This window comes from Fusarium poae, chromosome 1, assembly GCF_019609905.1.
Source record: "Fusarium poae strain DAOMC 252244 chromosome 1, whole genome shotgun sequence".
NCBI lineage: Eukaryota > Fungi > Ascomycota > Sordariomycetes > Hypocreales > Nectriaceae > Fusarium > Fusarium poae.
The window spans coordinates 7,667,296-7,688,607 of NC_058399.1; the positions used below are offsets into that span (position 1 = coordinate 7,667,296).

Consider the following 21,312-nt stretch of genomic DNA (forward strand, 5'->3'; position numbering starts at 1 on the left):
GCATCAGAGTGGACACAGCATGAAAACGTCTCTGTGCGTTTTGTTTTGTTTCTATGTGATCTACAAAACAATATTTACAGATATATTATCAGAATTTGGTAACAACTTGCGAAAATAACGGTAGTGCATGAACCACAGAGACCAGTGCTCAACTACGATAGTCTAAGCGCCATAATGTGATGATAAATCTAAACCAAAGACAGACAGGGCTGGAGCAAGCTAACTTGTAGCCCCAGTCGCTTGCGGAAATGAGGTGGAATTTTAGAGTGGATATTCCCCTCTCCTGTCCATGGTTTTTGTTCTTTCACCCCTGATAGAACTGACATTCTCTTTTCGTTTTTTTTACTGTTAAAAAGAAGCTTGATTGATAGTGACAGACTTTTGTGGCTCTTTGAAGCTTGGTATGCTTGGCTTTGGAATGTTAGGTAATGGTGAAGTTTGAGTTCAGTAAGTAGCGTGTCTGTCAGTTGTACGCATTGACTTTAGGGGCACGTCAACTGAAGCAGAGACAAGCACAGTTGGGTGCTATGACATTCCATCTACGAACAATAACACACGACAACTCTAGAGGAAAGCCAAAGTTCTTCCAAGACACTCTAAATGTGGAAATGTAGTAGTAGAATCATCGGAGCCGACTGGACCGGCTCTCGGCGTCTTGGTTCATCCCGACTTGATATCCCTGCCCTAGTAGATTATGTAGTATTTGGAGATCGTAAACCAAGGAATGAGATGGCGTTTCCATCTTTTATCCCACTTTGTAATCTGCGCATTTAATGCCTCCTGACATGACATGTCACTGATCAAAAGTCTGGGGTCAGTTGCCGGCATTTCAACTCAATTGTGGACTAGAATTGTCTCCTGTCATCAAAAACACGAACAAGTGAGGCTAATGCTGAAACAGGAACACTTTGAGAACAGGGCAGAACGGGATTTGCCGCCTCGGACAACGCGAAATACGCGGATAGATAGATACCTGTAGTCATGGCTCTAGTCTAGTCTAGTCTAGGTAGTCTAGTCGTCTAGTAAGCCTCCTTATCAATCGTGCTAGACAAGACAGCTGTAATTTTAATTCATTTATTCTGCTACCCTGGACCTTCCTTTGAGTATCCTTCAAGGTACTCTGTAGTGCTGCTCAAATGCTAAACAAGCGTATCCGCTCGCCGAGATTTGATGTAACCTCATCGCGTGTTTTTTCGTCCATCGATGATCGCATGAAGCTAGGCAATCGTTATCGTTACCATAGTTGATCAATTTGACAAACTCAATCGACGATTAGAATAGAAGCAAGTTTTTCCCTTCTGACTCCCTGCTTGGCTTATCAACTCTCAAGATGAGCCTCGGGCAAGATACCCTCAAGCGCTGCCTTGATCTGTAGTGCCAAAACTCGAGAATACCATCTATGTTGCTGCGTAAACCCTCCCATGACCCAGTAATTTTCAAGACGTAAGTGACGTTTCCACATACCGCGAATTTCACCTTCCGTGTCCACACCCCATGTAGCATCAAGATGACCTGCAATTTCCTGAGGGCCCAACATGTTCTCATCGTGAACCCTTTCATCGCCACCTAAAATCTCAACAGCCATGTCACGAACATCACGGTCAGCGTATCCGGTGCACCATATCACAGCGTCTGCATCAGCTGTGGTCCCATCCGAAAACTGGAAACCTGTCTCTATGAAAGCGACTGGCTCAACTCCTGATTTAATACCAGCCCTACCCTGTGCCAACAACTCAGTACCACCGGTATCAACGTAGTGTCCACCCGCTCTCTCCACCAGGTTAGAGTATAACGCCTGATTAGGTTCAGCGCTATCAAGAACAGGGAACCCTGCTTTACGAAGCCCATCGTATCGGTTTGGTTCTTGTGATGCGAGCATACGGAACAGATTACGGGCCAATTGACCACTTATCTCCGTTGGCAGCGTGAGGAACATCCTGTCAGCGGCTGCAACGCCGAGATCATAGGCACCCAAGCTTGTTTTGTTTTGTATGTACTCCAACGGAACGATGTAGGTCGGAGACCGAACGACCATTGTTACTCCAAGACCGGCAGCGTGGCAATCTTCCAATATATCAAAGGCTGTGTTTGCAGAGCCTACAATGAGAACGGACTATCACATGTCAAAAGGCTTGTATACAGACAACGAGTAGCAACTCACCTTGATACCCTGCTTTGCCAAGTGTTGACCGTTCCTATAATCCGAAGAATGGATAGCGATACCCTTGTAGGTATTCGTGTTCGTTATAGTGGGAACGTTTGGCTTTTGCGACGCGATGCCAGTGGCTTGAACCACGTGTTTGGCGGCTACGACAACAACCGCAGCAGGCGTTTTAACTTCAATAGTCCATTTTTTGTTTAACTTGTCGTAGACGGTCGACTGTATCTTTGCAGAAGTGATGACGTTAATATCAAAACAAGAGACAAAGCGCCGCAAGTGATCAGCCAATTCATCTTTACTAAGGAGATGATCACCCATAAACTCGTCCTGATAATCTTTGCAAGCTAATGTTAGTTCTTTTGCTTCCGGTTTGCGTTTATAACCCATAAAACGTACTCATATACGGCATTTCGCAGAATGAAGTCGGAACATGAAACTTCATGCAGTCATATCGCAAAGCCCAGTTGTCCCCGACATTGGCATTACGTTCAGCCATGACACTTTCGACGCCAAAGGCTTTGAGACAGGCTGAGAGAGCCGCGGCACTAGAAATTCGTCAGTGCCTCAATTGCGGCAAAATCTGATTTGCAATTTACCTGTTACCACCACCGATGATGAATACATCTGTCTCAATCGTTTTCATGCCATCGAGGTTGAGACCAGGGTTTTGGAGAAGCAATGTATCTTCTGGGTGGACATCCAGGTTCTCAAGATTTGTACTGAGAATCCAAATCTTCCATTCTATTTCTTCATCCGTGTTTTGAATGGGGAGAAGTAGGACCCTTGCGCTGCAAGTAGCTGCGGGAGATGACGTTCTGAAAGAAAGGGTGACGTCGATGAATTGCTAGACATAAAAGAAGACAGAACGTCAGTACTATCATTGCAGATAGTATTAAGAATGCTGGAAGTAGAGGTGGAACGTACAAGAACAGGTGTCGCGGGGACAAATACTGCCCCCTCCAACTTCCAAGCTTCCTCACATCGCCTAGCCTCTTTCGTTCTGAACAGATTCTTGGCAATGACCTCTGGGCCGCGAAAGGTACGCAAGTGGTATGTCAAAGCCAATGAATCCTTCCAGTAGTTTTGTTCGGGAAAGAAGCATGTCTGAAGAGCCGCAATATCGGTGTTGGCCAAAGCAGCGTTGAATGCATCCACGATGACCAAGGCTTGTTCCACTTCTCCTTGCTTTGCAAATGAAACCAGACTAACAGTGTCTTGGGACAGTATTGGGATGGGATGTTCGTCAAACAGGGTGCGAAGATCCCCCACACCACGGCCCATATCATCCGCCTTGTCGTCTTTGAGGGATTGGCTATTAATAGATTGTAGATATTCGGTTGAGATTTGACTTACTGAATGTCATGGTGGCGGTTTCAGCTATATTGCTCGATGCAAGTAGAAGACCATTGCTTTCTTTCGGGTAGATATATCGGGAGTTATAGTGTGTGAAAATTGTCTCGGGTTCCGAAGACTGCGAGGGGTAGTAGGACAACAACTGTGGTGTAACATTCAACAGTAATGTCACATAAGTATGTAATATACCCCTCAGTTGGTGCGAATGAAGATCTGTTAACTGTGCCAAGAGCGGGGACAGCCTTGCCAAGTAGATAGGTAAAAGGAACAGTTCACTCTCGTTGCCAGATCGAACGCAGGTATTGAATATACTGGATTTACACTCTCTGACATAGCTCCATAAGCTGGCCATTGGTCACCACTACATGACTGGAGACACTCATAATTGAGTGGCGCCTATCACCAGATCAGTACGTCAACTCTGCGTGAGAGTTGAGTTAAGACTTACTTTGACATTTGCTGGCTTCATTCCGAAATCGGAGCTCAACCAAGAGTGATGAAGCTTCAGATTCTGGTCAGAACTCATTATACAGACTCATTACCTTAGGTGGAGGACTATTGAATTTAAATAATACATGCCTGAGCCCATCTCCTTCTCGTATATTGCGACAGGTCTAGAATTCCAGCCAGCACCAACAAATCTTGAAAGTGACAATTTAGAAAGCTGTATATATACCAAGATATTAGACCCATATAGAAGGGAAAAGTGCAGTAACAAAAGGGACCGATAGGATGTTGCTCTTGCTACATCTTCACTAGTGACCAGACATATAAGCAGTAAAACGAGTTGACTGCTATCTCAGCGACATTGCAGTCAACTGGTCTGTCTACCTGTCTTAGTTAGATCGCAACATCCAGGTTGGTTGTAATCCGAGATAAACTACAATGCTTCAGATAATGTCGGCCAACACCTTAGCTTAGGGCTGAAGACAACGTTGGATCCGATTCTAAATCTCCTTTTAAAGCTCGCCTCCCCACGAGTCTCTGTTCTCCGTGTTGTTTGTTTCAAGCCACGTCTCCAGCCAACATCGCTCTCTATAACGTTGGCGAAATTATGGTCATTTCTTCTTCTTTCTAGGGGTTGTAGCATACGCCTACAAATGATGACACTGTGACACCAACCGATAGGTAGTTATACACAAGTCGTTACCACTGTGACAACAATAAACCCAACAGAGTTCAGGATGCCAACGTTGGCTTTGCTAGTGCTAGCCACAATCACAACAGTGACTCTGATATTGACCAAAAGACATGCATGGAAAGACACAAGTCTGGCCCGTATTGTTTTTTGACCCCCTAACTACTGTCGTTATTTTGACGGGCCGTTCGCAGATGTTGGTCAGAAGGTCAGCGGCGCATACCTCATCTTGAATGATGGGGATGGCCCGGCATGAACGTGATAGGAGGGTTTTATAGGATAGGGAGGGATTTAAGACAGACTCCTTCTTTCTCTTGTACATATAATTTGATTGCGATTTATCAATGCCGTCTCTCAAAAGGGCGGTGACTTATTTTTCATTACGAGATGAGTGGTAGCGATCTCGAAGGAACGTGAACCCTGTTAGTCAATGATGATACGTTGCATAGCGAGAGGTCACTCCTTAGGGTAGTAGAAAATTCGACTGCTTAAGGTGTAAGGGAAAAAACTAGCAGGTCACCTTATGCTTTTCAGGCTATAATCTTAGGTCATTTGTGTTTGTACTCTAAAGACAAGAGGTCATCTTTTCTACCACCCACTACGCTGCATTCAATTCCAGGCGCATGCTGGAGGCTTAGACATGGGCCTTGTTGTCACATCTGAGCGGTGCCATTGGAAGGAGCCAGATTGGTTAGTGTTAGGTCTAGGGATACGAGAAATATTGTTGCTAAATTGGTCTCGGAGGCTTCTTGGATGGGGGTGATGCAATTACTCAAACATGTTGGCTACCTAATCGCCCAACAAAATGATCAAGTATTTCTGTTCAACCGTGGGCTGCGGCCTTGTAGGGCAACAAATCCTTGTGGTAATGATTGTCTTGGCATGTCTTATTTGCGGATAGCGGCACCATCGCTTATGAAGTCGAGGCTGAGCCCCCCCTGCAAGAGGCCGAGAAGGATCAAAATAGCGCGAGTTTGGACGGACCAACGGCGTGACAATTGGGCCGCAGTGGTGAGATTCGAACATTCTATACTGCAGCTCACTTCTTGGCAGGGGCTTTAAGAAGATTGCTAGTCCGCGAAAAAGAAGCAGGTGAAGACTCAAGTTTCAACAAACTCACATTCGTTACCATCTACTTACGGTTCTTCAAACCTATACAGTCGTTTATAACACTATACATTCGTTACCAAAAAACAAGAATCTTCAAAATGGCTCGATCTATCGCCCTTGCTGCCCTCCTTTACGCCCTTCCCATTGCGGCCAAAACAGACATTGAAGGCTGTACATCTTTCACCAGCACCGTCACCGTCAGACCCGAGCCTGGATATGGAAACACATACGAGCGAGTCATGTGGTACGTCTCTGACACGCTCGAGATTTGCGAAGGTGTCGACTGCGGAGGAGGTCGTGCTCCTCCCAAGAGCGTTCCTGGATGTCCTCTGTACAAGGGCACCGAGACCGTGACGCCCAGGTTCCTAGAAAGCGACCCCATGGCCCCCGAGACCCCTACGCCCAAAACCAGCTCTGGATACGTTCTGCTTTCGGGTGTCTGGTACTCTGATAGTGATGAGACTGCCACTGGCGATTACACCGGTACTGCTTTGCCCGAAGAGACTAACTGGTCTACAATTGGTACTGATGGAGAGACTATTACTGAGGATTTCTCTTACACCGGTACTGCTTTGCCAGAAGAGACTAATTGGTCTACTATTGGTACTGATGGAGAGACCATCACTGAGGATTTCTCTTACACTGGTACTGTCTCTTCCAAGCTGACGACAATCACCTCGGCCCCTGCTGTCTCAACTCACAAGTCTAATGGAACTGCTACTGGAACCGACTCTGATGGAACTTCCGACGGTACTGCTAAGCCTACTGCTGTCGATGTTGACAACGCTGGTGCTGGGGTCATGGTCAAGGCCGCTGGTGTTCTTGCTGCTGTTGCCGGTGCCGTTGTCTTGGCTCTGTAGAGTTGACGTCTGGAATTTAGGTACTTTGACGGGACAACTGTGGAAGGGTTCAGGTTCATAGAAAGCTATTTATTGACGGAAGCGCTTGATCATAAATTAAAACTTAATGCCGTGTCTACCTGATAAGAACGACAATCGATTGACTGATGGCCTGTCGCTCTTGGCCTTCTGGACCTTAAATGTAACATGATTAAGAAAGAAAACAATTTATTAATAGCCATGTGTGACTGTCTTCCTATAAGAATATAAGGGTTATAAAAAGACGCCCTCCCCTTCCCACTTTGCTTCTCCTCGGCCCGGGCCTCCTTCAGATGTGCCGGAGACTGGAGGGCTGGTTATTCTTCAAGTACCGTCCACTGTTAGATCGTCATCTTGGGAACCCCCAATACAGATCTAACGTACCGACTGGTATCGTGCCTATCAGTAGAGAGTTGGATCAGTGGCCAGGCATTTCCAAGCGGGTGGTTGTCCATCGATGACATAGAATAAGAGGATAATAGGTGAAGTAAGTTACGAAACGGGGAAAAGGACGCTGCTGATCTTCAGGGAGTAGGTTGTCCGGGACAAGATTGCCACTGTGTGGCGTGAGCGTGCAAAATGGATGAGACAGTATCAAAATATTGGCAATAGATGGCCCTTCGGCAGAAAGAGATATTCGCGTTCCAGTGTTGGTTACCGAAGAAACGAGGGAAGAATTTCTATGTCATTTTATGTCACTTTAGAGTAGACACTTAGATCATTTGTTATTGTTAGATTAAAGGGCCGTGATCTCATCTGCCAGCTAGTACAAATGTCGAACTTGCTGTGCTTTGTGCGTATTCACTATGCTTAGCTTCGGTAGGAGAACTGGGTTCGACGTGAGCGGGCGAGCTGTCCACCGTCGTCTCAATAGTCCTCACAATTCCACTCAGATTATCCCTTCCACTCCGCGCTGTCTCTAGCGAGCTTTCAAGTTCACCAAGATCACCACCTTCTATCAGTGTCGTGTTTCTGCCTCGCATCGCCCCTTGAGTTCCTGTCAATGGCCCGTCGGTCTTGGCTTTAGCAGTAGACGCCATCTGTCTCTGGTGTGCGTTTGCTATGTTGGAACTGTGGTAGTACATCTCATCCGAGCCCCGGGTACCTGAAGAGCGGACAATCTTGGTGATGAGCTCGGCCATTTTCATCTCGATTTGGAGTTTCAACAGGTACGCCACTGGATGGAATGAGAGGTAGCTGCAACTGTCAGCGATAAGCATCAAGATACGAATTCAATACCTACACCAGGCTGCTTGGCAACGACATAAGTCCCACCAAAACGATCTGTCAGAATGTGTCAGCGGACCAAAACCCCTAGACCTTGGATTCCTTACGTCTAACGAGAGAGATAAACCGATAAGTCCGATATTCATTCGATAAAGTGGGATGTACTTGGTTAATCCATTCTCAATAAGTCGCGATCGAACCAAGTAAACAAAGTAGCCGTTCAAAACACCATCAACGACAGCAAAGATAACCTTTTCGCAACGGTCCCATATCGCATTTAGTCGGATCCATCGGTCGTTAATCTGAAGACGGGCTGGCATCCAAATAACAAATACGCTAATATTCACCAGCAGTATTATCGCAAAAACGATCCATTTAAGGCGTGTGGCGCGAGCTTTGGACACCATTAAAAGACCAATTCGGTTGATGATGATTTGAAGAAGAAATTGGACTTGCAATGCCCAGAAGAATGCTAATTTGTTAGATCCCAACGCAAAGAGTGGAAGAGAAACGGACCAACCGAGAAATAAAAGCCAAAGCTGGTGTGGTGTCAGCATAAAACAAGAGTATCAATACCACTAAAACTGACCTAGGTGCGATGTACTGTCGCTGGAATCCCCAAGCTAAACATCCAAGGACCATACTGCTCAACCAAACCACCCATATCATTCCCACATAGGCCGTGACGCGATGTCGTCTTTTCCACGCACGCCAACTCTGCTGTGTACCCTTTGCCAATGTAAAAACTGCAGCGCAGAGAGAGAAGCCCCAAAAGATGCTGGCCGTATTCATGTCGACTTCATTCGGGACTTCCCGGACGTACCGGTCCGGTATCAAGTAGCCGTATTGGCCCATACTTGTCGTGAGAGAAACATTGATCAAGGTGTGTAAGCAAAACTTGGCAACTGGAAGGGGGAACAGAATTGTTAAGTACTGTTGACTTGTCTTGGCAATCAACGCCTGACGGTCGCTAATAGTAAGAAGAGTAGCCTTTTCTAGAAGTGTCGAATAGAATTGGGTATAGCAGCTGATAGGAAGACGCCGAAACGTCAAAGTTTAATAACATCCAACGTGTCAATGGGCGTTTGCTCGCGGTGGTAAACTGACACAAATGTCTCAAGAATGCCTTGACGTTTGGTGACTGGCTCATTACGTCTACGCACTAACTGAGTTGAGCAAGCCACAACGACAAAAACGGACAGCGGCATTATGATTCTAAGCCAATAGAGCTTAGCGAGAAGGGATCTGCAACAGGATTGCGATGATCGGTATGTAAAGCTTTATTCCTTGGGCAACCCGGGCTACAACCTATCACATTGCGAGTCATTCATTCAGAAACAGTTGTGGCTTTTCATATCTGAGAAGACTGGTCGTACCAGAGTTGCTGGAACACCAGAAGATAACCCGTATTGTATTTATTTCGTTCCCAATCCAGCGTGGTACTTTAACCCGGCAGATGTTACAACTTTCCGACATCTTTCTAGTCTCCCCCCACTAGCTTATTTACACCAACGGCGACAGTCTTCATTAACCCTCTGAATGCACTGCTGTGTACACGCGATGGCAGAGATACCACCACCACAAATGCCGAGAAAGTTGCAGAAGATTACCTGGCTGTTGACACAGTCGAAGTAGCCATGGTCGCAGTTGCCGCGCTTCTCAAGAGCGGTAGCAAGAGTTTTAGCATGAGCATCAACATCAACTTGGATGGTGGCAGTCTCGGCATCAGCAGGCAGGGCGGCAGCGCTGGCGGCAACGGCGAAGAGGGTAGTAAGCTAGAGATATCTCTATGTCAGTCTCAGGCTTATAGAGGCACGATATTGGAGAAGGTGAGCCTACAATGGTAGTGGCGCGCATTTTGGCGGTTGTTTGAGTTGTTGTAGTTGTGGTGAGAATTTGTAGAGGAGGATTTGAGTGATGGTAGAGAAGAGTGAAGTAAAACTAATCATGTCGGGAGATGCTAGATTTATAGAATTTCAGAATTGGTTATAGCCTTCCTCATTTCCTACTTTGTGACCACAAGCCCAACTTCATGTCTAAAAGTATAACCCGTCTTGATTCAAGTCTAGAGTTGATCCTACTATGTAACATACTACAAATGGAAGGTCGGGAGGACCAACTGCAAGATTTTCGTATTGGTTGAAGTCAAAACTAATGTAAACCTCAAGGTCTCAGTCTTCATCGCCTTATTGGGCTATTCTGATTGGTCTCCTTCTCCTCAATAAATCCCAGGTCCCAGCCAGACCCATATATCCAGAATCCTTCCGGATCAGATAAGGAATTGTACAGGGACGGGATCATACGTGTTTCCCGTTCAAGATGCGTCCTGGTCCAGGCGGAGTAGGAGGATTGCCCGACGGCCCTGCTGCGGCTGAACGCATGGAGACTGGTGTTTGTGGGCCAGCTTGTAGTCCGGCGTCTTTACTTCCTACAAAAGGCTCGACTTGCTCAGTTCAGCGAATATGATTCAGTTGTTACTATCCACAGAAACATTTGCAGCTCTTTTGTTTCTATGACATGGTTGATATACTAGAGTCGTAGTAGTCTAGATATCTAGACCAAGTTACTGCAAGTAGGCAACGTTTGTCAGTAGTTGCAAATCATCTATAGGATTCTGAAACGGTCATGTATTACTAAAAGTTTGCAGGGGTCAAATTGCAATAAGCATATGTACTGTAAAAAAAGCATAACCAGTGGGGATTTCCATGCATCGTAGATGTCGATAAAGCGTTTAGATAAGATTCTCTGCCCTGTCGCTTGATCGAATCCTACCTCAGTTGAGTCTACGTTTAAGTTGAGCAACAACGTATCAGTCAACGATATCAACAGTCGGTTTACTATAAACTCAATATACTAAGAGCGAAATATCGATTTGCTTTGCTCCTTTGCGTGATATTCTAATGTCTATGGACGACGTAAATTTACTAGATAATTACGATGCGCTGGACCTGCTCTAAGGATGCAATCCAGAAGCCTCTGAAATCTAGTCTAATCTTGTCCAATGATGACATCCTTCTTGCGAGACTCTGGCAAAACCACAAATTCTTTCATGACACCCTTCTTGGCAGTGCCCTCAACCGTAGTATTATGTGGCGCCCAAACCTTGAACCGAACATCCCAACTATCAGGCCACGCAGCAAGCAGTCTAATATCATCCCCTGCAAAGGTCTGGATAAGTTGTTCCTGTAGTCCGATAGCTGCAGCCCCATAGTGGTTCAGATCAGGTGTCCAGTCAAAATTGGGCCCCTTGAAAACAGGAAACTTGCATACTTTGCTGGGCACGTATCGCTCTTCTGTCATGGCTGTTGCATTTGCAGTGAAGCCCATACGCGCAAGCCAGATAACATCTTGCTTCCAGCCATTGTTGCCATGGTAAATGACTGTCTCTGTGTCATAGAGATATGTGTTGATGGCATAGGTGAGGTTGGGAAGACCAAGGCCGTATTCAGGCCAGGGGAAGACAGTGTACAGCTGGGGTACTTCACTGTTTTGAACACGCGTGTATGCTTCTGCAGGAGCAATGCATGTATGTCCCTGTTGTTGACGGAGTGTATTGCCTGGGATCTTGTCAAGATATCTTTGGTAGTACGTCTTGTTCTGAAGTGCAAACTCGTCCACGATGAGGAGATCTTTGATGACTTGGCGCAGACCAGCCAGGGTAGAGACAGGATTATATGCCTCTTTGTATGTCTCAGCGGCTGAACCAGGGTAGATGACGAGTGACTCGTTGCCAGCAATGCCAGTCAATGGCCAAGGGTTGCGTTTGAGCATTTCGCGAGTATAGTACTTATCGAACCAAGCGAGCTGGTGCTCAATAAATTCGAGATAAGGCTTGACGTCGTAACCGGAGTAAATATTGGCCTGTAGAATCATGTCGGCGAATTCACTACAGGGACTGTTAGTCTCATCAAAAACATTTCACCTTTGCCGTCTCTAGAATACTTACTTGGCAGTATCCTGCATGTGGTTCAACCAAACGTTCCACAACTCGCCATGAGGAAAAAAGTCTGGGCGAGGTGTGTTGGCATCATCGTCATACCACTGGGCATTATACTCAAACACATTGGACAAACCCGTGTTGTCAATCTGCTCCAAGAAATACGCTGCATCGATGTTCTGGTATACCTTTCCTCTCAGAACCGCATTCGGAGTGATGCGCTTGTAAAAGTCAAACTGCTGCGTCATGGTATCAAAGTCTCCAGATCTCAATAGGGGCCAGTATAGCAGACGCTGGTTCTGGGCAGTGAATGTGCCTCCACCCCATCGTCTGTAGTCGGGTGTATAAGGTCGATAAGGGTTGACAAAAACAGGATCAAAAGTCCAGAGACCACCGTTAAATTTGGTCGGCCATGTGCCTTTGGCGTTGCAGCCCATAAGGAAGCGCCAGATCTGGTAGTTCTTCCCGACCTGGAACCCTGCGTCTTTCTCTCCCTTGTCTTCATTTATGATAATGTATGATCGAGCCCAGTATTCGTGCCACCAGGTGAGAGTGGCTTCCTGGGTGTTCTTGACTGCGGACTTGATGACCTTCTTGAGACCCTTGTACCACTCGTCATGGTCCTTGGTCTGGGCTTGGTGCATGGATAGTGAGACTTTGAAAGACTTTCTAGGAGCCTTGCTTTCAAGATTCCAAGCTTTGTAAGTTGTGTTGACGTAGTGGCCGTCGGAGATGGCGCCAGGCTTGAGCTGCTCAGAATGAACAAAGATACCAAATTCATTGTTACGCATGGGGTTGTACATCTCATCACCGTACTTCTCAAGTCCCTGTTGCTTAAGTTGAAAGTTCCAAAGATCAAGTTTCTCGTTACGGTGGCTCATCAACACGCCGTTCTCGTGGAAGCTGATCTTATCAGCGTATGTAGTCCCATTGGCAACCTTGGAGGTATATATGCCCCAGGAACCCTGGTTACGCTCTTCGTTGACGATGGGTCGGTTTTCGTATCGCCAGTTTTCATAAGCGACACTGGCAGAAATCTTTTCGGAGCTCTCGACTTCTATGTGCACGACAGGGTTGAATACGTCGACCCAGAGCTTGGCAGTCGCGTTGTCCTTTCCGGTGTACTTGACGTAACCGTCATTCAGGACAAGCCTTTGCTCAAAGTCGATGTCGAAAGGGTTGGGGTCTAGGGATAGTCTGATGCGACCGAGTTTAAGAAGAGAGTTGTTCTCATCAAAAGTACCACTTTTCGCAACATACAAGAGAATGGTACCTGTTGTTGCCAGATTTAGTAATTGAGATACCTTGTTGGAGCACGTCAAGGGACTAGAATTAACGTACCATTCTCATACCATGTATTCAAGCCAATATCACCACCACCAAGAGGCATCGAATCAGCCGAGCCATTGACGCCTGGTGTTTTCCAGACGACATCATAGGATGTAGGAAGTGTTGCCATTACGGCTGTGCACCATAGAGATAAAACCGGTATAATCTTCATGGTGAGCCTCATGATGACAACTCCGTCTTGAATGAACGGGATCCCAAAGCTAAGGAGCAAGTACCTTCTCAACCAAGCCTTTAAACAAAGAGGATGAGAGAGTTGTCACTGTCACGCGATTCGCGAGATGCCAAAGACAGGCCTTAAATAGTTTCTCCTCATTACTATACGATGTCACTGTCTTTTAGCATCTATCACTCCACCGTATCCATGTTTACCCCGCGAAGCTATCGCAGAGTAGTGGCCTCATTGGAATCAATCCCAAGGCCGCAGACGGATAAGTGACGGCGCATAGCGGACATAATTATCAAGTCAGATCCAGATTGCGTAGGCCAGTCCGGGGCAGTATAAAAGAACCAGTCCTTATTAATTTCAGCACCCAGCACATAAGTTCTGGTGCAACGTCGGCCATCATTTGGCGAACCCCGGCGATATCAGCGAAATGCGGGGGAAGGCAGACGACCTTTCCTTGCAAGTCTCGGCTACTATCAGCTAAAGCGATGAACTGTGCCATATCCAGACTGCTGTCGCAATATCAACTTCCAACTTGGGATAAGATACTCCGGTTTATAAGACTTTAGCGCCGGTAAACTTCGGCAATCAACACCGGCGACGATCCGACTGACCGGAGATAAAGCAGGGATATATCTAGTCTAGTTGATAGGCAGTATATAAGATATTTGAACAAGATGTACTCAGTTATGTTACGTCGAGTTGTTTTATCTTTTAATTCTGGGCTCGAATAAGCAGTACCTACATCAATTCGGTCAGCTGGTCAGTCTGACCATGAACATAGGAATGAAGGATTTAGTGCTCACTAGATCAGCACAAAGGATGCTTCTCTGGTCAATCAGATGCTTGGCATATCAGCCAAACAACTGGTCTCTGGCCAATTGACAACTTGCGAATGTTGATCCGAGCCTCTCATCATCAATGCACTTCTTGTTAGTCTCAAATAGATGGATCTATTATTGTCCACTTGATTATATATTAACTCCCTGTGACCCTCTATGCACTGCTCATCTTTCTAATCTTACCAAGTAACATTTCTGCCATCACCACCATGTCTGAGTCGAGACAAGAAGTATACAGAAAGCTTGAGACATTGCGCGAGAAATCGCTACGACCTATTTTGACACTTCTCAATGGAGACGCAAGCTGGTTAATGTCGTTTCCTCGTCCCACAGCCGAGCAGGTTTCAACAGGGAAAGCATATTTTCACATCGTGTATGAACCATGGCTACAAGGCGACGCATCCTTATTCTACAGCTGGTTCTTTAATATTGCGCTCAGTGACAAGGCAGCGGTGACTGACGTTCAAGGTATCGAGGATGTCATTCTGGGTATTGAACGAGCTGCTTCATGTCATCTGCCGACAAACCACGCGCAATCTACCACGAAAGACGGAGGCTACAAGGGAAATATCGACGTGATCATTCTTGCTTTCCATTATTTGGATCATGTTCATGAACCAACCCTCCGAACCTTCGACTCTAATATTCCTATCATTGCGACACCTGAAGCAGCCGCCATCGTCAGACCGTGGAATCATTTTAAGACTATATCTTTGAGTCACGATTTGGACAGTTCGGCCAAGACATGGCGCTCGCCGGAACTTCATCCAGAACATCTACCTGACTGGTTGACCATTATGCGTCTACCGGGTCACGCCATTCTGAACTTCTGTACCGCCCTGGTCTGGACTCATGAAGGGGTACACGAAACCGTCCTCATCTCACCACACGGTACACACATCGACCAGGGCCCTCTAGATGCTTTTTTACAAGCGGAGCCAAAGACAGAAATCCTGACCCTGCTGCATGGTCTGAAAGAAAGTCATGGAATAAATGGTGTGAGTAAACTGGGAGTAAAGGGAGGTCTTGCTCTATACAGAAAGATTGGAGGCAGCAAGAGCTGGATTCTGAATCACGATAATGATTTTACCTACTCAGGCTTCTTCTTATGGGTAACGAGGACGGTTGACCTTCCACGGTCCATGGAATGGGCTCTTGAGGAAGAGAAAAAGCAGAATGGCGCAAAAAACTTGGAAGTTCCAAACTTTATTCAAATTGCTAATGGGGGAATGGTTATGCTTGAGGGATAATAAGTTATATTCTGTGTCTTGAACAATTTGGCCTGTTTTATAATTTGGGACCACTGTCAACCTTCATCATCACACTCTTGATCTCCAAGAAGTTGTCCAAACTGTAGAGCCAACCTTCTCGGCCCTGTCCCGATGACTTGTACCCTCCAAAAGGCAGGTCCTTCGCCGTGGTAGGACTAGTACAGTTGATTCCTACATAACCAGAGTTGAGTTTCTGGGTGACCCTCATAGCCCTGTCGATATTCTTGGTATACACTGCGGCATACAGACCATACTCCGTGTCATTTGCCTTTTCGACAGCCTCCTCTTCTGTCTTGATAGTGTTGATGTTGACAACAGGTCCAAAGATTTCCTCCTTCATGACCTTGGCGTCTTCAGGCGTGTTTACAAAGATGGTTGGTTCGATAAAGAAACCACCTGTCTTGTCCAAGTTTCCATTTCCACCGAGTTCCAAGGTTCCGGACTGTTTACCCTCGTTGATGTAAGACATGACCTTTTCGTACTGAACCTTGTCGGCTTGAGGACCGTGATTGATGCCCTTCTCTGTGGGGTTACCCGGCTTTGCGGCAGACAATGCCGTCTTGCAAGCCTGGACGAACTTGTCGGCGATAGAATCCTGCACATAAACACGAGAATTGGCCATGCAGACCTGACCACTGTTCCACTGGATACTGTGCATAGTGTCCTTAGCAGCCTGCTCAAGGTCTGCATCGTCGAAGATGATGACAGGCGATTTACCGCCAAGCTCTAAGATGACCTTCTTCAGGTTAGACTTGGCAGCTGCCTCTTGGATTGCGCGGCCAGTAGGGCCAGATCCAGTGAAGCTGATAGCCCGTACATCCATGTGAGAAGCAAGTGTTGCGCCAGAGGGGTTGCCATGGCCAGACACAACGTTAAAGACTCCGGGAGGGAAACCGGCTTTGTGAATGAGCTCAGCGAATTTGGCGGCGCCAAGAGGTGCCTTTTCGCTGGACTTGACAACTACTGTGTTTCCAGTGATCAAAGCAGGAGCTGATTTGCCGGCAAAGAACAGAAGTGAGGCGTTCCATGGAATGATGGCCGCGACAACACCGAAAGGCTGACGCAGAGTCATTGTGACATAGCCAGGTGTGTTGAGGCTTGCCTGGCCCTGGATATGTGGCCAAGCTTCGGCGTAGTGCTCGAAGCTAGAGGCAGCGACGTAGCCGTCAAAGAACTCAGCCAAAGGACGGCCCATGGACTTGGCTTCGAGTACAGCCAATTCATCGCTGTGTTCTTTGATGAGGGCAGCGAGTTTCTTCAAGTAGCTACCACGTTTGGCAGGGTCCATGGCGGACCATTCTGGGAATGCGCGCTGTGCAGCTGCGACGGCCCTGTTGGTATCATCTTTTGTGGCTTCAGGGACTAATGGAAATTATTAGCAGGTGAGAGGCTTATACTTGTAAAGGCTTCCGTACCGTCTGTGACTTTTTCGCCAGTTGCTGGGTTAAAGAGGGGAAATGAGTTTCCGTCCGAGGCTTCAACCAACTAAATTAAAGACGCATCAGCCTATATGTCGTTGTATTTGGTGACCAAACCGTGATCATACTTGACCATCAATAAGCATAAGAGGCTTGATAGCCTCTGGTGTAATTTTAGAACCCATGATCAGTCAGATAGATGTTGTTGCAAAGCAGTGAAGATAGTTTCTTGGTACGAAGTGACAGAGGATATATGACGAGAGGCATGACATCAATCATTGTGAAACGGGAAAATTCAGCCGAGAGAGAATTTATGCGCCACCCCCGCTGTGCTGGAGTCAAGACCAAGCAAGTATGGGTTATAGTACGACGCTATTGTGAGGGGAACTCTTTGGTGAAACAATGGGTCTCTTCTTGTACTGAACTGATCTGCAGTCTTGATGGATGGAAGTAAAGGGAAGATAAAGAAAGAGCTGGGTATCGGATAATAGAATCCCTTCAAATCCAACCTGATTGAAGAATAAACAGTCGGAGATTATTTAAGAATCTGACATACATGGAATAGCAGACAACGACATCGCATTGAGCAACACAAGGGTCTGACCCACTACAACATATGTAGACATCCTATCCATCAACAATCCCTCTATCTAACAAGTCTAATAAATACTAAAATCCTCACCGAGATGTTCCTTATCATGAAAAAGCTCATCGATATCCAGCCCATACAGATAGCAATCGCCTACCAAAGTCCACCCCCTCCCGTCCTCCCTCTTCCGCAAGGCAAAAGGTTCAGATGAGCCAGGAAAGTAAACAATCCGATCGCCTGCTTCCACCTGAGAGCTCGCAAGGCCCATAGATCCATTCTCTGTGGTGAAGAGACAGCGACCGTAGCTAGCAGCCATCATTTCATCAGCAAACTCGCGAATATGATATCCAAGTCCTTCGTACTCTTCATCATCAGGGTCATCAGGCTTTCCGACATCACACCACCAAAGATAAAATTCATGATCGCGGAGAAACATGGAGGGGTCAGCTTCTTCGAGTACTCCTGTTCCACAGTGACGGTACCACTGGGTGAAACCAATGTCAACACTGAAGATCTGATATCCACTGGTTGCAGAGATAGTAGCAGCAAATGCAGAAGACACTGAAGAATCCGAGGACTCCCATTCAGGAATCAGTGTTGTGGCGAGTGTTTCCCACTCTTTCATCACAAGACCAAAGGCTTCTGTTCCAGGAGCATGGGATGTCCCACTTGGAAGCTCAACACTCACTGACCGGATCGTATCAACCATCTTGCCTTTTATCACCAAAGATCTGTCCGCCAAGAAAGATAATCCTGGAAGATACTTTTTGGTCAAGTCTTCGCGAGGAATACTGATATTCTTCCCATCCACGAATCGAATCTCGTACTGGCTCGGAGCATCTGCTCTCCAAGGAGGATACCAACTGTCTCCAAGAAGGCTTCTTGTTGATATTTCGGTAAAGTCAGGCACCCACGATGGGAGGTTCTCATACTTTGGCGACTCGCCAGCATACTTCAAGATATTCAGGTCCCCAGTCAGTTGAATAACCGCCTCCGCGAACTGCTGAAAGATGCTTTCCACAGGCAAGTCATAATCAACTTCCACAAACCCCGGTTTGAACAAGCCCAGAATTCCATAAATCTTATCCCTCACCTCCGTCGTCCCGCAAACACGGCTGTAACGAAGTATACTCACAGGATCACTCTCAGCCTTCAAAAGTCTTAGTCTCCAAACATGCTTATCAGGATCAAAGCCCGAGATTGGGTGGTCTAGTTGGTTTCCTGGATAGGTGCGCACCGTGGAGAGGCCCTTTGCGCCGTTTGAAAAGTCGTCTTTCCAGCTCGCTTCAATGTTCCGCCATAGCGTGGTGTCTTTTCCGCACATAATTAATGCTCTGCGAGCAAGAGCTATCTCTTGGATTACCCACGTGCGGAAGAACCAGGGTCTGTTGACAAGCGCTTTCCATGCTTTGCGCTTTGCTTCTAACTGTTCGGGGTAGTTTGGGGAAGACTCCTCAATGTTATCATCTTCGAGATGCTCAAAAACGAGATGGGAATCGTCAGCAGCGTCTCCTAGCCACACGATAACCTGCTTTGCCGATTTGTAGATATCACCCATGATTCTAACTTGCTGATTTCGTTCGTCATGGAATGATTGGTTAATACAAAGTGCATCAACCCAAATAGTCCTAACACTATCCGCAGACCGAATGTGAGTTAGTGCGGAATGCAAATTCGGGGTTATAGCTATGTCCTTGTCGTCAAGGCTGATGTACTTGGCAGGACTGGTGTCGCCCCATACATAAGACAAAGCCTCGTATTTGGGCTGAAGAGTGATGTCGCTATCCACCAAGCGGCCGACCAAACCATCTAACATCTTGTTTGAGGGGAGAAGTTCAAGAAGCCGGAAGGAACTGGTACTAGCCAACGGCTTATAGAGATCCGTAGGAGAGGCGATGCTTGTTGCTGGTAGAGGCAGAGTAGCTCTTCTTCCACTTGGTAATACTTCAGGAACCTCCTGTCTGTTCTTCACCAGGCATCTGACTTTCTTATCCCAAGCTTTCCTCTCTGTAGCTATAACATCACCTGCGTGAAATCTTGTCTCAGCGAGTGACGGCACATTCCACTTGCCATCCTCAGAAAGCCTTTCTTGTATCATTTTGATAACTTCCAGGCGCTCTGAGACCTCTCTGAGACCATGCTGATCGACTCGTTTCATAGCTGCCGCGGCATCCACGGGCAATCCAGGACAGTTTGGGTCAGCCCCTGCCTCTAAGAGTAGCCGAGTCGCTCTCATGTTGCATTTCATAATGGCCAAGTACAGCCAACTAGCGTCTATGGTTGTTTCGTCGTCTTCTGAGTATTTCAAATTTCTCGACGGTGAGACGAAAACCGTATCGATATGCGGGCCAGGGTATTCATAGATGAGGTACTCGATCGTCTTCATATTTGATAAACGTCCTTCGACTAGCCGGAATGCCATCTTTCCCCATGATGCTTTGTCTTGGGGTAGCAGGGGACCATACCCATCAACCCACCAACGCAGCAAGTCTAGAAGGTTTTTTCTTAATGCCTCCTTTTGCAAAGCTTCTACATTCAACTTGATACCGTGTGTGATTAGAAGCTGTGCCATGTCAACTCTGTTGACTCCGAGAGGTATCTCATCCAGCCTAACACCACGCTGCAAAAGGTTTTGAGCCAAGTCGAGCACGTTAGACGCAACACACCAATTTAATACTGCTTCGAGATCGGACTCTTCAAGATTGTCGGCTACATTTATGAAACCCTCGAGGAAGTCTTGAAGGTTCTCGTCGTCTTCGTATTGGCCGGTGGCTATTGCAATCTCTACAGGCGCCATCTGTGCATTGACCGAACCGCGGTTGAAGATGCAAAGTCGGCGTAGACCTGCATTTTCACCACGAGCAATGAGGGTCTTGATAATGTCCAATTTTCGGTCAGCAGCTGCAGCATGCATAGCCGTTCCGCAGGCTGAGCCTTCGCCTTGTCCTCCGTCTACTATTCGTGGGCCAGGGATGTCGGCCTTGATGCCGGAATCCAAGAGCTTTTCGACAAATTCCTGTGATCCTTGATAACAGGCGATATGAAGGAGCATCACGAGTCCCAAGTCGTCTTTGGCAAAGGAAAGTCCTTGTTGTAGAAGATACAGTATAATACCACCCCATGTAAGGTCGATATCCATTTCCCACAGGGGCCTATCGAAGTTGACCCCAGGAGGCCATCCTACCCAGGTCATGTTGGTGACGTTCTGAGGCGATATCAGAGCGTCTAGTGTAGCCCCTAAAAGATTCACTGTCTCTTCTTTGTCGTGAAATGATTTGTCGTCCATGGTCTCTCTCAACTTTTTGACCTGTTCTGGGACATTTCTCTTCTGCACAGTCGATATGTTTGCACCAGAAGCGATGAGAAAGTGAAAGAGGTCGGCATATCCCAAAACACAAGTATAGTAAAGAGGTGAATATCCATCGCCATCCAGACAGTTTACACCCGCTCCATGAGCCAAGAGCAGTTTCACCATTTTCATAAGCTCAGGATTGGACTTCAGCGGTGATTTACCAAGCAGTTCCGGTTCCATGTTGGCTCTTTTGATGGCTACTTGCAAGATATCATTCTCATCCTCAAAGAGACGACACGTATCATCTCGCTCAAGCAGTGCACGGGCAAGTTGGTATTCTGGTCTGATGTCCCTAGACATACATCGCCGAATAGCTTCAACATGATGTCGCTTGAATATTGGAGATTGGCCATGAAGACTGAAGAATTCGTCCAATTTGAGTTGTTCGAGAGGTGTCAGGAGCTGGTCTCTGTTGTTGATTGAGCCTTCGACGTTGCAGAGACTTACAAGCCATTCTCCTGCGGCTTCTATGGTTCTCTCAGACATGTCTGGGTCCTCTTCTTACTGTTAGCCAGTGTTGATT

General features: G+C 46.8%; 7 protein-coding genes across 7 annotated transcripts; 2 read left to right on the top strand and 5 right to left on the bottom strand.

The window, feature by feature from the left end:
• Nucleotides 1-1,318: 1,318 nt before the first annotated feature.
• On the bottom strand, nucleotides 1,319-3,524 carry FPOAC1_002502 (uncharacterized protein; the record flags this gene model as incomplete). Its single annotated transcript, XM_044847081.1, has 6 exons — nucleotides 1,319-2,113; nucleotides 2,162-2,496; nucleotides 2,558-2,706; nucleotides 2,758-3,005; nucleotides 3,086-3,459; nucleotides 3,515-3,524. 6 exons carry the CDS (start codon nucleotides 3,522-3,524, stop codon nucleotides 1,319-1,321), a joined length of 1,911 nt encoding a protein of 636 aa, XP_044712997.1.
• A 2,336-nt stretch (nucleotides 3,525-5,860) lies between these two features.
• Nucleotides 5,861-6,622, top strand: FPOAC1_002503 (uncharacterized protein; the record flags this gene model as incomplete). The annotated part of the gene is made up of 1 exon (XM_044847082.1): nucleotides 5,861-6,622. One exon carries the CDS (start codon nucleotides 5,861-5,863, stop codon nucleotides 6,620-6,622), a length of 762 nt encoding a protein of 253 aa, XP_044712998.1.
• A 770-nt stretch (nucleotides 6,623-7,392) lies between these two features.
• Nucleotides 7,393-9,724, bottom strand: FPOAC1_002504 (uncharacterized protein; the record flags this gene model as incomplete). The annotated part of the gene is made up of 7 exons (XM_044847083.1): nucleotides 7,393-7,837; nucleotides 7,884-7,924; nucleotides 7,975-8,339; nucleotides 8,384-8,406; nucleotides 8,457-8,857; nucleotides 9,478-9,642; nucleotides 9,707-9,724. 7 exons carry the CDS (start codon nucleotides 9,722-9,724, stop codon nucleotides 7,393-7,395), a joined length of 1,458 nt encoding a protein of 485 aa, XP_044712999.1.
• Nucleotides 9,725-10,855: 1,131 nt separating this feature from the next.
• Nucleotides 10,856-13,263, bottom strand: FPOAC1_002505 (uncharacterized protein; the record flags this gene model as incomplete). The annotated part of the gene is made up of 3 exons (XM_044847084.1): nucleotides 10,856-11,753; nucleotides 11,814-13,077; nucleotides 13,146-13,263. The coding sequence occupies 3 exons, from the start codon at nucleotides 13,261-13,263 to the stop codon at nucleotides 10,856-10,858; spliced, it is 2,280 nt and encodes a 759-aa protein (XP_044713000.1).
• Nucleotides 13,264-14,368: 1,105 nt separating this feature from the next.
• FPOAC1_002506 (uncharacterized protein) lies at nucleotides 14,369-15,409 on the top strand (the record flags this gene model as incomplete). The annotated part of the gene is made up of 1 exon (XM_044847085.1): nucleotides 14,369-15,409. One exon carries the CDS (start codon nucleotides 14,369-14,371, stop codon nucleotides 15,407-15,409), a length of 1,041 nt encoding a protein of 346 aa, XP_044713001.1.
• A 37-nt stretch (nucleotides 15,410-15,446) lies between these two features.
• Nucleotides 15,447-17,033, bottom strand: FPOAC1_002507 (uncharacterized protein; the record flags this gene model as incomplete). The annotated part of the gene is made up of 3 exons (XM_044847086.1): nucleotides 15,447-16,792; nucleotides 16,846-16,915; nucleotides 16,977-17,033. The coding sequence occupies 3 exons, from the start codon at nucleotides 17,031-17,033 to the stop codon at nucleotides 15,447-15,449; spliced, it is 1,473 nt and encodes a 490-aa protein (XP_044713002.1).
• Nucleotides 17,034-17,507: 474 nt separating this feature from the next.
• Nucleotides 17,508-21,275, bottom strand: FPOAC1_002508 (uncharacterized protein; the record flags this gene model as incomplete). The annotated part of the gene is made up of 1 exon (XM_044847087.1): nucleotides 17,508-21,275. One exon carries the CDS (start codon nucleotides 21,273-21,275, stop codon nucleotides 17,508-17,510), a length of 3,768 nt encoding a protein of 1,255 aa, XP_044713003.1.
• Nucleotides 21,276-21,312: the final 37 nt, after the last annotated feature.